At 38.6% G+C, this 15,940-nt stretch overlaps 1 protein-coding gene across 1 annotated transcript in view; it reads left to right on the top strand.

The window, feature by feature from the left end:
• The window catches only part of tgfbr1b (transforming growth factor, beta receptor 1 b), a 75,785-nt gene that overhangs the window by 24,981 nt on the left and 34,864 nt on the right, over positions 1-15,940 (top strand). The window contains exon 2 of the mRNA XM_026914438.3: positions 12,676-12,921. Coding sequence (XP_026770239.1) covers positions 12,676-12,921 — 246 coding nt within the window. The remainder of the gene's footprint in view (positions 1-12,675; positions 12,922-15,940) is intronic.

Here is a 15,940-nt window from a genome sequence, read left to right on the forward strand (position 1 = left end):
AGTATCATGGTATGATAGTTTTGCCATATTGTCCAACCCTGCTGTACAGATTTTTTTCTATAATTAGTATAATGTATTAGTTTAAGGCATTTGCTATTAACAGGTTTATTGTGCTTTATCGGATCTGAGCTAGCATGTACTGTGTATCACTTTTTGCGTAGCAGAAGCCATTTGTCGAACAGTTTTGTGTTTGTCTCATTAGGAGCAGCACTTGTGAAGTGAGTAATTTCAGTCTCTCGTACGACCAGAGCTCCTGGATGTGTTAAATGGTGACCTTTTGATTGTGCAAGTCTTCCACTCTGTTTCATGACAGCACCTAAAGGACATCTATCCCAAAATAGTTCTGGCTTTAGGGCACAGTTCTGTGTGGAGAAGTCACACCTACTCTGCCATGTCCATTACACACACGGTGCCAGCCAAACAGTGAGTCAGTATTTACACACATCTCGTGTCTGTCTCGGCCACGTCCTGCAGGGCAGTTAATGGTCCAAAGACAGGTTCCAACTGCCTTGCTAAAGCTGGAGAGATAAGAAAAACGGCTAAGAGCTTAGCTTTTCGGGTCTGATTTTTACCTGTGAGCCTGAGGAAGTTGTTAGCAAGCCTGTGACATGACGTGCTTTTGGAAATGAGGCCACTGAGTGCTAGACTTTGCTTTAATCTGTTAATGGACAATGGTTTAAAAGCCTGCAACAGTAATGGATCAAATTATGTTTTTTTTCCCTTCCTATTTTTAAGAAGACATACGTAGTATAATTTATTGCAATTTTATAAGTCCGGTTGTTTCTTACCCCGTAATAATGCAACGAGATTTCAAGCTATTGTTTTTCAGTGTATCGTGTCAGCTGAGATGCTTTTCTGCTCACCACGGTTGTAAAGAGTGCTTATTTGAGTTACTGTAGCCTTCCAGTCAGCTCGAACCAGTCTGATCATTGTCCTCTGACCTCTCAGACCTCAGAACTGTTTCTGAAATAATCATATCGTCAGGCCGCAACAACCATAATTATTAATAAAGATTTTGTAAACAAGAATCTGTATATTTGTGGACTCATATAGCTTAATATTGCATTGTTTTATTAGGTTAGTTTATTCAAATGCAACAGATGTTACATTATATCCTACTCCTAAAATTCTTTTTCTTTTTCCACTGGATGCTTTGTGTAGTTTTCTGCAGGCAGGTTTCTGTTGACAGGTTTTTTTTTTTAATGAAAATTGGTTGCCTAAACCATTCTTGAACAATGATATTTTTTGTGTTTTAGTTAATAATAATCTGATGTTAATGCAGTTTTTTTTAATTCTGATCAAATTTGTTACAAGGTCAGCTGACTGGGAGAATAATATGCCATGTAATATAAGCACCAGGAGACGCTATAGCATTCAGATAACTTGATCTTAGCAACAGCTGATGCTATGGCTAAATCACATTTTAATAGGAATTAAACAGACCACAGATCACTGGCCAGTTATTCAAATGTTGGTCAGCTTAATCAGCTTAGAACTGCTGTGGGAAAGTAGGCAAGACTTCGCAATGTGCTAATGGAAAATTGGAGTGTATATCAGTTAAGAACTCGGATGACCTGGAAGGTGGTTAGTATGAGAGTAGCCTCTTCTTTTGTTGTGCCAATTTTAGATTTCATGTTTTTATTATTATTATTATTATTATTATTTTAAATCAGAATTCTGGTAAAAAAGAAAATAGCTTATAATAACTAGCTGGTGTTGTTTGAGCACATCTTTTGTCTAGGGCTGTTACTAATGATTATATTGGTAATCAGGTAATCTGATGATTATTTTGACAATTGAGCAATCGGATTTAAAAAAAATTTACAATAAAATAGACTTACGTGAACAATAAGTTCACTTAAGATAATTATTTAATCTCGTCAAACTATATATAATTTGAAAGGTTCTATCACTCAATATTTGATATTTGACCACTGTTTATAATAAAAATGCTACATTGATTATAATTCCTCGATCTGTGTGATGAGAAACCATGGAAACATACAAACTCAAAGCACATTTGGAAAAATATTGATGTATTCACGTTTACTTCACATTTGGCCAGAGATAATTACCACTTCTATCTACTTTCTATTAAATTGTGCACTCTGACGGGCGTTTAAGTGGTAAAACTTTCATAATGCGATGCGAATATATCATACACAACACACACATCATACATATCATACACATCATTTTCGGGCTTGTGCTTAAAATGGGTATGCACGTTGAGATTATTTAAAATGATTCAAAGCTATCTAGTAGTGAATTTACCGTGCTGTCTGGCAGAGGATCTGTGAAACGTGGATCTCGTCTTTTCAGGTGCTGCAGCATTGAAGAAGTGTTGTTATTATATGGTATTTGAGTTCATTTTTGCAGGGACGGCAGACAACAACATTGTTTTTCCGCATCTAATGTAAAGTGCTCCTACACAGTTAACATTCTTTGTTGTTTGTTTTGCACGGACCCTCGTCTGTGCACTGCCGTGCCTCCGCCGTTTTGCCGATTACCTGAATTTACCATAAATTGTAATCAAGGAATTTTTTAAAATCAGGTACTCGAATTTAATCGAATAATTGTGACGGCCCTACTTTTGTCACAACTATTTCTCGGATTAAAACACTACATTTACAACCCTGTATTTAGCCTTAAAAGCATTTTTAGTCTTACAGCCAAAACCCGAACCTGGTCTTTGTCAGGTTCCAGCCAAAAATATTGCGTGATCAAAATTTCAGTGCATCCCTATTGCATTACGTTGCACCCAAGACAACCTTCAGTGGAAGCAAAACACTGTCTCTTCACTGCACAAGCTGAGATTGGATGTGATGCATGCTTGTACATTTTGCCCTTGTGCATAGAACATCAGGAGCTGTGAAGTACATGACCCCAGAGGTGAGTGTTGTGTTGGGAAGCGGTCATGGATTTTGTAGAGGCAGCGGAAGCAAGTGCAGACTTTATTGTAGGAGGTGCAACACAAACAACCCAAAACAGAGAAAACAAGAACTACGAAAATAAACAGTGGCTACAAGGCAAAAACAGGCGGACTGTGATCAAGGCTGTGGAACACACACACCACCACATACACACGACAACGACAAAAGTACACAACAACGCCAAAAACACAGAACCCAGAGCTTAAGTAGGGATGCTTGTTAGGGTTAACACAATGAGACAAAGTGCTACGGCTCAGCACTTTGGTTCAGTTGTTGCCTCATGGCACAGTTTAACAGCTCACATATACATGGTCATGTGATGTGCTGGGGCTGATGGGTGGTGTAGTTCAGCGCCGATTTCGGTTTAACCATGACAAGCCTTGAGCCTTCAGCTCTGTTGTTTTTCGCAGTATACTGGCTTTTTAAAAGAGTTTTTCGTTCTTTCTTTCTTACTTTCTTTCTATTTCTTTGCACATCTCACTATTCAAACCTGAGTATTTCAGTCGTCATACAGCTTTACTACCCCGTAACCAGACTGTGGGCTGTACAGCCTTGTTCACCTAAAGCCTGGCCAGAATTCCTCTCATCTAATGCACTACAATAGAAGCAATGTGCTGCGTGACCGTGAAACTTTGCCCACTGCAGCATTTAATACGGGATTTAATGCTGTTGCTGCATGACTTCCATCAAGCGTACATGCTTACATGGAAGTGCGGTGGTGTGAATACTCTGAAGTGGACCGGGAAGATGCCGTTAACAAAAGAGCTCTAGCCAAACACACATTCACTGCACTACTGGAACATTTTTGCAAAATTTTTACAAAAGTAAAATCCATTCAAAATGTTTCACCTTGATGCTTTCTAAACATTTTTGTTGAACTAACTTTAAATGGTGAAAGGCTATACTTCACGCTTTCACACCGAGTCGCTGGGAGTAATGTCGGCACTTTTATAACTCTTGCTATTTTCATTTTGTACTTTGGTTCTTTCCTCATTAAATACTCAGTTTTTTTTGTGAATGATAATAAGTTGATTTTTGCTCTTTGATATGATATAGTTTCACACTACCTATAATTAGATGAACCAGATGAGCTTATTCATTGGTCAGAAAAATGGAAACCAAATCTTTGCCCAGTGCGCAGAATCACCTGAGCCAAGAACACGAGGCTGATGCTTAATAAACTGCAACCTAATTATGTAAATAACTAATTTTTAAACATTTTGTGTATCAGCCGCAATTTTTTTTCTGTTTTGCTTCATCAGTACAAATATCCAGAACCTGAGGCACTGCTTCAGTGCTACAGCTCAGCATTTTGGTTCAGTTGTTGCCTCATGGCACAGTTTAACAGCTCACATATACAAAAAAAAAAAAAAAACCACGTCCTGGAAAATAAACAGGACATTTGCTTCACTTCTGTCATTGGGTTGACTCTCTCGGACATGTGTGTGTGTGTGTGTGTGTGTGTGTGTGATTTTTGTGTTCTCACCTGCCTGATTTTTTATTCTGATGATATATATCCCGTCTCATCGAACTGTCCTGCTGTAGGACACTGTTACAGGTCTTCACAAAACACTACCACATGTATTTTTCTACTTTATTACCAAGACCTTGTCAGAAAATTCTTCCAGCATGAAATAATAGGAAGCACATTTTGATAGTCTGCCCTTATTGTCAGAAAATGCCTCTAGCATTAAAATATATGAAGAAGCATGAACTGTGCACTTCGTCCTCCATGTTGGTTTTCTCGTCTCTCCCCAGAGTTGCCTGACAGGTCGAATGATAAAATATGAATGACATTATTTGGCGCTTTTTTTTTTTCGCCCCTGAAAAGTAAATTTTTTTTTTGACTTTAGCACTCCACTGTGACCAACAAAGCCATCAGCACTTTTTATCTACCGCCCAGTGCTTCCCACAGGGTTATAAAATGCGTGCTGGCAGTTGAGGGGAAAAAAAAGTGTGAAAGCAGCTTAGTTACCCTTGAGAAAAACTTTTGTTTCTTCTTCTCAGTCCAGACAGCGCAAAAGAGTCCTCAGCAGCCATTTCTTTACATAGAGCTCTGAAACATTCAAAATCTATTCAAAAAACTAATTTCTTTAACTCTTTTTTTTTTTTTTTTTGCATTGTATGTTTATCCTGAGACTAACTTTTCCAAAATTGAATTTCTGGCTTTTTTTTTTTTTAAATATTACATTTTTTTTAATATATAAATTTGCCTCAAAGATCTGGATCGAAAACCTCATAGTCACTATTTTTTCTAAATGAATAGAAAAATGATGAGAACCTCAAACCGACGCTGTGCTTTTTGAGAAAGCTCGTATTATTCCATGAGATGTAGGCGCTTGCGACAAAAGCCTCACATACACACATGCCTAGCCTTGAGACATGTAGAAGTGGAGCTTGTTCTCGCCGTGTTGGTCTCGGCGGCGGTCTGGATGAACTCCATACCACTGCTGATGCATACACATTGTCACATGTTGCCTAGCTACAGCTCGGAGCGAGGAAACGCTGTGGGGTTCATGTGGTCCAGCGTTATTCTCTTCTCCTCTGCCGATATAAATCACTATATTACTCTCAGCACACTGCCATTTTGGTAATCTTCCTCCTTGTAGTATTGCTTGTTGAGAGTCGATTTTTTATTTACTATTTGCTTTAATTCTACTTTAGCTGATTTATGACCCGGTATAATTTATCCCACTATCATCCCTCTCCACTCTCTCCATTTCTTCTGACGTATGTTAATAAATGACTACCAGCGAAGTGCTTTTTAATCATTTATTTCCCAATAGTTTTCCTCGTTATTATTCTATCTTTCTTATTTATTTATTTATTTCCCTGTACACGTTTGCATTTATTAATCATCATAAATCTTGAACATCTATTGGCTGTAGTTCCTAAACCTGCGAACCTTGTACCTTGTTACATATTCGATCATTTGTTCCTGGTTTGCTTTAATCATTTAATCAGTATTTGTGGGGGGGGAAAAAGACTTTAGAAGTAAACATCATGGTTGAATGCAAACCTTAGAAGTCTGATGTAACTTCTAACTTCTGTAACATGGAATGCTTGCGTTAGATGAAATGGTGAATTATGTATATAGTAGAAAAATGATATACATTTGTGACACCCATTTGCAATAAACAGTGCTCTCTCTCTCTCTCTCTCTCTCTCTCTCTATATATATATATATATATATATATATATATATATATATATATATATATATATATATATATGATGAAGGTTTTCATTTGCCTCGCCCTCATACATTTTGCTCTTTTTCGTGGCTGAAGTGTAGAGATGGGTGACGTGACAAAAATATCGTATCGTATATGATATTTATCATTGTATAATAAGCTGCCAGCAAAACACTAGTGAACCTGGGGGGCAAATACTTTATTTAATATGTACATAAAGAAATTATTTTAAACTGAAAAGTCAAAAAGTAAACATTTTACAATTTTAAAGATTTAAAATGTTAATGTCTAATCAGTTGGCTTCCAAAGTTATTAAAAACAATGTTAGAAAAAATGTTAGATATCACATGGGAAAAGTGTACCGAGACATTTCTTTAATTGTAATTTATCACAATATGAATATTATATCTCCATATTTCTGGCTTAAGGAAGATTATGGTGTGGAAAGATGAGCATACCGATACACTGCCAGTCCAACGTTTTTGAACTTTTTTTTTTGGTGTAAATTTCAAGAAGATTAATATGTATTTTATTTAAAAATCTAGAATGTTTTGTGATTTTGTTTGATCTCATTTAAACTCCCATTACAATCTGAGAGAGACATTCTTGAGTATTTAATAAAAAAAAGGGGGAACATCAAAGAGATTTTAATGACCTATCACTTACCGTATAAAATAGTATTTTGGCACAGTACACTTTTCACAATAATGAGAAAAGCAAGTCCCGATATTAATATATTGTAGTGTCTAGGTTGTTAGTTGTTCTTTATGGCCTTCTCCTATGAATGGGAGCATGATAAATATACACACATGCACACACACACACACACACACACACACACAGCCTTAAGCACGTGAATACATTTCATACACAGTAGGCCGACTCCTGAACGGGGAAGAAGAACGACAGGGGAAAAAATGGGGGAGATGTTAAAAGAGCTCCAGCATGTAAATAGGACAGGAAGAGCAGGAAATGCAAGAGGACAGGAGATGCTGCATGAGGAGAGGGATTGAGAGGACAGGGCATTGTGGGAGAGGTGAGAAGCCGGGCACTGATCTCTGGTGTGTAAAGCTCACTCAGCCGTGCAGGATTTCTCTCCAGGCGCTGGAAGAGAATTGCCTGACTTTATCCTTTATCGCGAACGCTCTGGAGCGAAACTGTTGGTTATGGCTTCTTCTGTATTTATTTTTAATATGCTCGGGCCGTGTTCAGGACTTTCTCTTTAATTGGTTCTAGGTTCTTCTGTATTCTATAGCAACTACATTTCGGTTGCTCACAAAGGTCCAGATTAGCAACCAACATGACTGAATGTCGATAAGAGTTAATCATTAATGGTTAAGCTTTATTTCCTCAAGTCAGTTCAAGGTGGTTATGTTTTCGAGACGAGATGTCAGTTTTAAATTTGACCAGGGGAGAATCGGCACAAATAATCAATATCGTCAGTTCTCTAATCAGACCAGAGAAGATAAATGAAATCTGTGGAAGTATGCGAAAACGCTTTCCATTGAGTTAATGTCTCCAGTCCTGGAGCTAGTCTCTGGTCTGATGAGTTTCCTTCAGCTGAATGATTGACATAAATGGATGTGATTTGATAAGTAACAACAAAAAAATCTGCTCCAGAAGTCGTGATACACACACACACACACACACACACACACACATATACACGCACACACTCCTGGGCAAAAAAAAATGGGCCAAGCTTTTAATGGTCTTAACAAAAAATCATTGGTCAGGAAATTAGCAAGAATTAAACAAATAGATAAAGGAAGTTAGCATGGGAGAGCTTTTCCCTTAGATTTCTTTAAATGTTTAAACCTTGTGACCCTTGATGGGCTGCATCAGGTTTGGCAGATAACCAAATAATGACTAATCTTTTAAGAAAAAAAAAATTCCAGAAGATATTTTTGGAAAATTTTGTACACCCAGACGTGTGTTAGTTTGAATTTTACATCAAACATTTCACCTTTGTGTACAAGTAGACTATATAATGAATTTCCCTGTTTCTAGCTTTTCCCCAAACAGCTCACTGCAGCAAAAATAAACGAGGAAATGGTGGAAGAGGAGCTCTCAGGAGTGCATTTGTTTAATTCTTACTAATTTTCTGACTAATTATTTGTTGTTAAGACCATTAAAAGCTTAATATTTGCCATTTTGGGCTTGGCCTTTTTTTATACTGTACACATTCCTGAATTGAAATACATTTCTCTTTTTCATGTATCTCAACTAGAATTAAAGTTCTAGCATTTTAAAATCTGTTAACTGTTAAATTCACATTTAAAGGTTTAATTCCTTGGTATTTGATTACAAGCTAAAATGGTTGGACTTGTGTCTGTTTCACACAGTAACTTGTTCAAAGCCTGATGTTCACATGATCTTTGTAAGAAAAGGATAGAAAGTAGATCAGAACATTTTCACACCAGTCTGGTGAAATATACGTATTTATGGCTTATACTTCTTATACTTGAGTTGCCAAAGGTATGTTATAGGCAGAAAAGCACCATTTTGGACAAAACCTGAATGTTTGTCTTTTTTTGTGACATCGGACAGATTTTCGCAGACCGCTCCACATATATGGATGTTTATTTGACAAAAGAGAAAAGTCTGTGATCTCATTCGGAGTCTCAGAATCAGGCCTGGCTATGAATAGACCTGCAGAGTGAATCCCATTGGTGGCATTTCTCCAGTCTTTTACCTGTGTTTGTATGGGACTTGCCTCATCTTGGACTCTTCGCTAGTACCGTGTCTGATGCAACAGGCCTGCAAATCGAATCCACCAGTGACTGCAATTATTTTCAGCTTTGGTTAATTCACTAGACTTTCTCGAATGTCTGACTCACTGAAGCACTCCCGTGTTACTGACACTCGCCAAACCTTCATTAATCATATATCGCAAGCAGCTTTATTGAATTTTCAGCCATGTCACATCCAGTAGGAAACAATTTATTTTTTTTACTGTGTTTTTTTCCATTTATAAGTCAGTCTGCTGCTCGAGTTCATTACTGGAGTCGTAGAGTGCATTTTTCGGCTCAGGAAGTTGCACGAATCACCTCAGTGCTTCAGTGACTCGAGGCAATACAGAATCAAGGGAATAAACAGCAGCTCTCTGGAGACCATTACAGAGACCCTCCCTTGGGATTTTTCTCTCTCCCATCCAGCGTGAGTCGTTTCACCAGACCAGCTCTGAATTTCTGTGCCATGGCAAGTGCTTATCACTTGTTCCTTCTCTCAGACTAGTCGTCTTCTCTGACAACACATCAGGCCTGTAATCGAACCAGACAACTGTTTCCCAATGACTTTTCTAAAGAACGAAAGCACACTTGTCTAAAGAACACTTGTCTGCTTCCTTTAGTGTCGTCTCAGAAACCCTGTCCCCGTCATCTCATGTAGAGGAAACAATATTGCAGCAATCTTTGCTTAGATTAACTTTAAGGTCTGTCTAGACCATTAAAACCTGCTAGTAATTTTATTACTCATTATTGTTGTGGTTAGGATTGCACACAAATTCTGTGAATTTTTTTTCCATCTCACTCGTGTTCCACTCCGTCTAGCCTGTCTCCGTCTAGCTTCGGTGTTTCTATGTCTTGCTATTTCTGTGTCTCTCTCTTTGTCCATGTTGTCTTTTGCATTTCTTTGGGAATTGTTCCTCGTCCATTGCCCTGATGGTGACATTGTCAGAAAGCCTCAGCGCTCAAGCAGAAGGTCACCTTGCTGTGGATTTGGTGGGGGGACACGTGGCACAGGCTCGGAGTTAGACCACGGGTGGACAAATAAATCCATTAGCGAGCCCCCTGGGCAACCGCAAGCTCCAGTATGCTGCCCGTTCCTCATATTTTAGTTGCCTGGAAACCTAACTGAGTAGAATAACTAACATCTAATATCCTTTGGCATGCTAGTTAGCTAGTTACTTCTGTGATGAAAATAATCGGCCAACGTTTTTTTTGGCTGTGCTCTGTTCTCGCATCTCACGTTGAAAATGATATTATTTCAGTCTGGACATCTGCAAATTTAATTTGTCCACCCGTGCAGACACTGTCTCAAGAAGGGCTGAATTCATCTGAACTTAAAAGCCTATCATATCACCTTCATCTGGCAAAAAAAGCTCTATTTTGCATACCAGTCTACTGGATTTTCTAGATTGGAAAATACCTTTGAGTGTAACGTCAGAGTTTTTGATTTGAGTCACAGTACATTATTGTGCTTTTATAGGGCCTTTCGCACAGCGGAAACCTTTTCATAGTACCTATTTCATAGTAACTAATTGTGGAACTACCCACTTTTTGGCGTTTTCCCACCTCCGGAACTGGGTGTGATTTTAGTACCGGACTGCCTTTTTTGAGAACCAAATTAGCTCCTACTCCGGAGCAGGGTCTAACCAGCACAACTGGTACTATCCGTGACATAAGTAGACGTTGATTGGCGTACGAAAACGCCCTCATCCGCCATGATTTAAAACGCCGTGTAAACATACTGTAGTGTCTACTTATTTTGCAATTATGGAGAACGGCGATAGATGGACACGAGACACAACAAAAACACAGCTCCGATCACAGCGTCCTCCATCCTCCGGTTGTTTACGTTGTTCTTCTTTGTTTCCGTTGTTGAACACCGTGCACAAATGACGTCGCTGTCGACCGGCTTACGTCACTTCCTAGTGCCCACTGTCGGTGCGAATGCAACCCTTTAAACGGTACTGGGAACTAGTTCGCGCAAAATCGCCCAGTACTTTAGTACTGTAAATTTAGTTCTGGAACTAAAGCGGTGCGAAAGGCCCTTTTGAGACAACTTTCATGCAGTTACTGTGTAGTGTACTTCGCATGGTGTCTGAGCAGTATCCTTGTGCCACGGCGGTCACCAAACCCCATGCTTTACCTCCCATAACGACAAGGTTTGTTTTTTATTTTTTTAGCACTTGCTTTGCAGACTGTTTTCAGCGGTGGAATATGAAACAGCGTGCTACGAATCGAAATCCTTATTAGTTGTCTGTTTTAAATAAATGATCAGAATGCAAGAAAAAACTACCGTCATACTACAGATATGCATCTGCTTTTGGTTGGTGGTCATCTTCAGGTTGTTACTCACAGCCAAGCACCTAGAGTGTACCTGAGCATGGATACCAAAATGCCATCAGCTCTCTCGTCTAGAAATCTATCAATCAGTAGAAATTTTGAGATATGGCAGTTCGGTGGTGTAGAGGGTAGCATCGCTGCCTCACAACTGCACTTCAGCTCCAGTGCTGTATGTGTGGAGCTTAAATGATCTCCCAGTGTTCTTGTGGGTTTCCTTCGGGATCTGTGGTTTCCTCCAGTCTCCCAAAAACATACTGGTAGTTGGATTGTTCTTGTAGTTGTTCTTCTTGTTCATCTTTTGGCTGCTCCCGTTAGGGGTTTCCACAGTGGATCATTGGTCCACGTATTTAATTTGGCCCAGTTTTGCGCCGGATGCCCTTCCTGACGCAAACCTCCCCAACTTTTATCCGGGCTTAGGACCGGCACTCTGAGTGCACTGTCTTGTGCAACCCCAGTGGTAGTTGGATTGAGTACATTAAAAAATATGAATGTGTGTGTACATGTTGCCATGCGATGGACCAGCATCTTGTGCAGGGTGTATTCCTGCCTCACACGCAGAATTCCCGGGATAAATCCTGGATCCACTATGATCCTGACTAAAAAGACAAAAGTGGTTACTTTACTACAAATGTGTCTATCTTGGTTGAGGAAAACTATAAACACGACTCCGAAATTTACCTTAAAGCATTACAGCGTTTGTTGTTGCTGCAAATGCGACCTGGGAATTAATTTATTATTTTTTTAAAGCTCATGTACTGGAAAGGCAATCCATCTAGATGATAAACTGGCCAAAAAATGAAGTATGATTATGATTTTTTTTTCTTTAAAGAATCAGATAAATGACTGGAGGTGGTATTTATTTATTTTTTTCCCTAAAGTCTTTCCATAATAATTTTTCAATCACATTTCTATTAAAAGAAATCCATCCATGTCCAAACTCAGAAAAATGTGATAATCTTTTAGTGGTGAATACTCTGATATTCACTTGGGCAGCATGTGTATCACTGTCGAGTCCTTGAACTGCTCAGTGTCTGGATTCACTTGTAAGATGAAAGTGTGTGGTAGATGACATGTTTCATGAAAATGAACCGTGATTTTGTGTTGAATTTGTGTGACGTGGCATGAATCGACAGGTTTCCTCTTAACGAGGGATTATTTTGTCGATGATTGTTCGCTTCTTGAATTTGTGAAGAAGCACAATCCCTTGTTCACTTCAGTTTGTTTGTGGGCGTCGGTATTATTTTACAAGCAATTAGACTTCATTTCAAAACCTGCATTGTTTTTTTTTTTTTTTTTTTTTTGTCTTTTGCTGAGGCGAGATTTATTTAGGGTTTTTTTTTTAATGTGTTTGTGTCTGTAATTCAAATGCAAAAAGGCATTTTATCAGCAGTGCTAATGAGATAAGAAAGTCTTGTGTGTTTGTGTAGGATGTGTTGCAAGTTTTTAAAGTGAGCTGAATGTATGTTTGTGCCTTTGCAGCCTTACAATGCTACTGTCACCGCTGCCCGAACTCGACGTGCACCACGGACGGTCTGTGCTACTTCGCCATCACCAAGTCAGCCAGTGGGATTAAGAAGGAAAGCTGGTGTATCGGCGACAATGAGCTGATCCCACGCGACCGGCCCTTCGTCTGCGCACCGTCCACCAGGGACAACACGGGCGTCTACCCCATGTGCTGCAACACGGACTGGTGCAACAAGAACCCCAACCTCAGCATCGTTCCAGGTCAGGACACACAACAAGTATCACACACTGCCAGCCCTAATGAGTCCAGCCGACATTATCTTCAGGGGTCCAAGCACATAGTGCTGGAGCCCTGTTGTGTTTGCTAGGATTTTTCTTCTTCTTCTTCTTCTTATTATTATTCTGATTCTCTGCTGAAACCAATCATGCAGCCCAAACCGTAAGTCCAACGGATGTGAAATGTGGTCAAAAGGTAGTACTTTGTGCCCCTACCCAGGCAAGAGAGATATGCCCAATCGGCCTAAGTAATCGGCCCCGCCCACTTATTTCCACCGTGATGGTTTTTTTTGCTAATTCGCATAATATGAGAAACATACTTCTGCAAACTAGTCCTAGGATTTTTGGCCTATCTTCACAACTTTGGCGTCAAGCTACTCATTAAAGTGTAAAACTCAATACTTTAAAGAAACATGTTGACATTTCTAAACAATATAGCTGTCATTTGTCAATCAGTACTATGGAGGCGGAGCTGATTTACTCAAATAGCTATAATTCGTGATTGGTAATATGAATTTGAATCAATCTTGATAGACATGTTCAGTACATGTTTCTGAGAACCTCTGCAAAGGTTGGGGGCGTGGCCATTGGAAGGAGGTAGAGATAAATTAGTAGCTGTTTCTCAGGAACCAAAAATCCTACTGAGCTGAAATCTGGTGTGCTGCATCATTCTGTAAATCTATAACTGGATTTTTAATCTTCGATGAATTACTTGACTGCCTTCAGCCAACCAGCTTTCACGCAATTATCATTGAGCTATTATCACTTGATAAGTATTTTCTTAGGTTTTCTTACAGTTCTGTGTAACTTGGCAAGAACTAGCCGCTGGGTATGAAGAGTGCTTGGACCCTTGGACCTTGGACCCCTTGGACCGCTTGCAGCTATATTTACGATTTGTTTTTATTCAAACTGTCCTGTGCAGCAATTCCAGCAAGTAAACTTTCATAAGTCACGGTAAATTAATCCTAACCCTTAACCCTAACCCTAACCCTAGTTATGCAATGGGAAGTCAAAGTGGGCACATTTAAAATTTAGTATATTTTGTGTTCACTTTTGTTAAACAAATCTAATTACGTGGCTCTTAATCGCTTGGAGGAGTGTGGGTAGAATTTTTTTTTATGCTTCTTTCTCTCTTATTTGGTAAAGGTCAGAACTAAAAGTGCATAGTTTTTTTTTGTTTTTTTTAAATCACTCTTTTAGTTCAGTAAACAACTGACCTGAGTCACCGGTGTGTTCTCTGGTCTATAGCCTACTGTGGCAGCTGAAAGAAAAAAGCATATGCATCACATGGGGTGTTAACTGAACTCATTGCCCAACCACACACACACACACACACACACACACACACACTCTCTCTCTCTCACTCTCTCATTCTCTCTCTCTTCTGCAGGAACTCTGTTATTAACTTATTACTGTGATCACATGCTGAAAAAAAAGCTTGCATGGACTTCATTATAGCATTTAAATTTCCAGCATTTTATAGAAGTGCATTATAGTCTCCATCAAAATCATATCCTCACGCTGGTATAAATAGCTCAGGGTCTTACAATACTATCGGCTAAAACGCTGTACGAGAGCAAAACAGTACAAGTGGAGGGTTTTTTTCTAAGAGCTTATTTAAGTGCTTAGTGAAGAGGTAGGACTTTCGTCTTCGTTTGAAGGCAGACAGTGACTCAGCTTTTCAAACAGCCAGGGGAAGTTCACTCCGCCACCTCAGTTTCAGGACACAGAAGCACAAGAGTCTTCATGCATGTCTTCCTGAGAGACATGATGCATGAAGTACAAATGCTAGAGGTTTAAAGGGAATGTGGTACAAAAGCAATTTTGCATACTTGCATACAAGACTTTGCATGTTTTGGCTCTCCAGTATTTGGCTGAGGTTGTGACTCATTACGTCCCATAACGTGATCTTCTCTCCTCCAATTCTGGTCTTTTAACTGTCCCTCAGACTCGTTTACGTACTATGGGTGATGGGGAATTTTCTTCTTATGCTCCAAAACTGTGGAACTCACTAGCATCTGATCTTAGAGAAGTCCAGTCTTTTAGTGTATTTAAATCTTCTCTCAAAACTTATTTCTTCAGGATAGCTTTTACTTGATAAATTTGATTTTTTTTTTAAATTATTCTATTATTTTGAATTGTATTTTATTATTAACTGTCTTTGAAGCATGCTTATATACTTTGCTTTATACTATGTACTTCTGTGTCTATTTTCTTTTCCTATGTAAAGCTCCTTGAGAGCTTTTTAAAGGTCCTATATAAAATAAAGGTTTTTTATTATTATTATTATTATAATTTTGACCTCTTACTACTGTGATATGGGAAACCTGAAAACTATACTTTTCTGCTTTCTCAGCTAAATCAGTGATCAGACCAAGTGTGGATAAAATTCACATTAAAAAAAAAACAATTCACTGAAACAGAAAGGGATGGAGGACTGATTCTTGCTGATGGTGGTTACTTCTGCTGTGTAGATGAACGCTGCATAAGAATCTCAAACCTCACTCATGTGTGCCAGTAGAAAACAAACACGGGGCTGGGCTTTTGTTTTGTGGAAAATGGAGGAGCAGCTAACTGACTTTTGCAGTTTAATCCTCACTGAATAAAAAGCCTTTACGGAAACGCCGTATCAGGTGTAATACAGTTAACAGTTTCAAAAGGTTGAATTTGCATGCTCTGAAGTTTGTACACAGTGTACGTACTACAAAATTATTATAATTCGTATGGAATTTAATAAGTATTATTAGCATTACGGTGAAAAAATTTTCATCGACTATTTTGTAATACGTTTTTGTATTAAGGTGTGTTTATGATCATGGCTATCAAAGCAGTAACACTGAATGTGTAATTACAAATTCAAATGTTTAATTATGAAGACTTTGCGATAAAAAAAATATATATTTCCCCCAAATAGTGAAATTCAGAAAGAATTTTCAATCCAGTTAAATAAGTTTATAAAGCTATTATTAAGTAATATTATTCGGTGTGTGTACTCGAATCATGA

The sequence above is a fragment of the Pangasianodon hypophthalmus genome, chromosome 1, assembly GCF_027358585.1.
Source record: "Pangasianodon hypophthalmus isolate fPanHyp1 chromosome 1, fPanHyp1.pri, whole genome shotgun sequence".
Taxonomy (NCBI): domain Eukaryota; kingdom Metazoa; phylum Chordata; class Actinopteri; order Siluriformes; family Pangasiidae; genus Pangasianodon; species Pangasianodon hypophthalmus.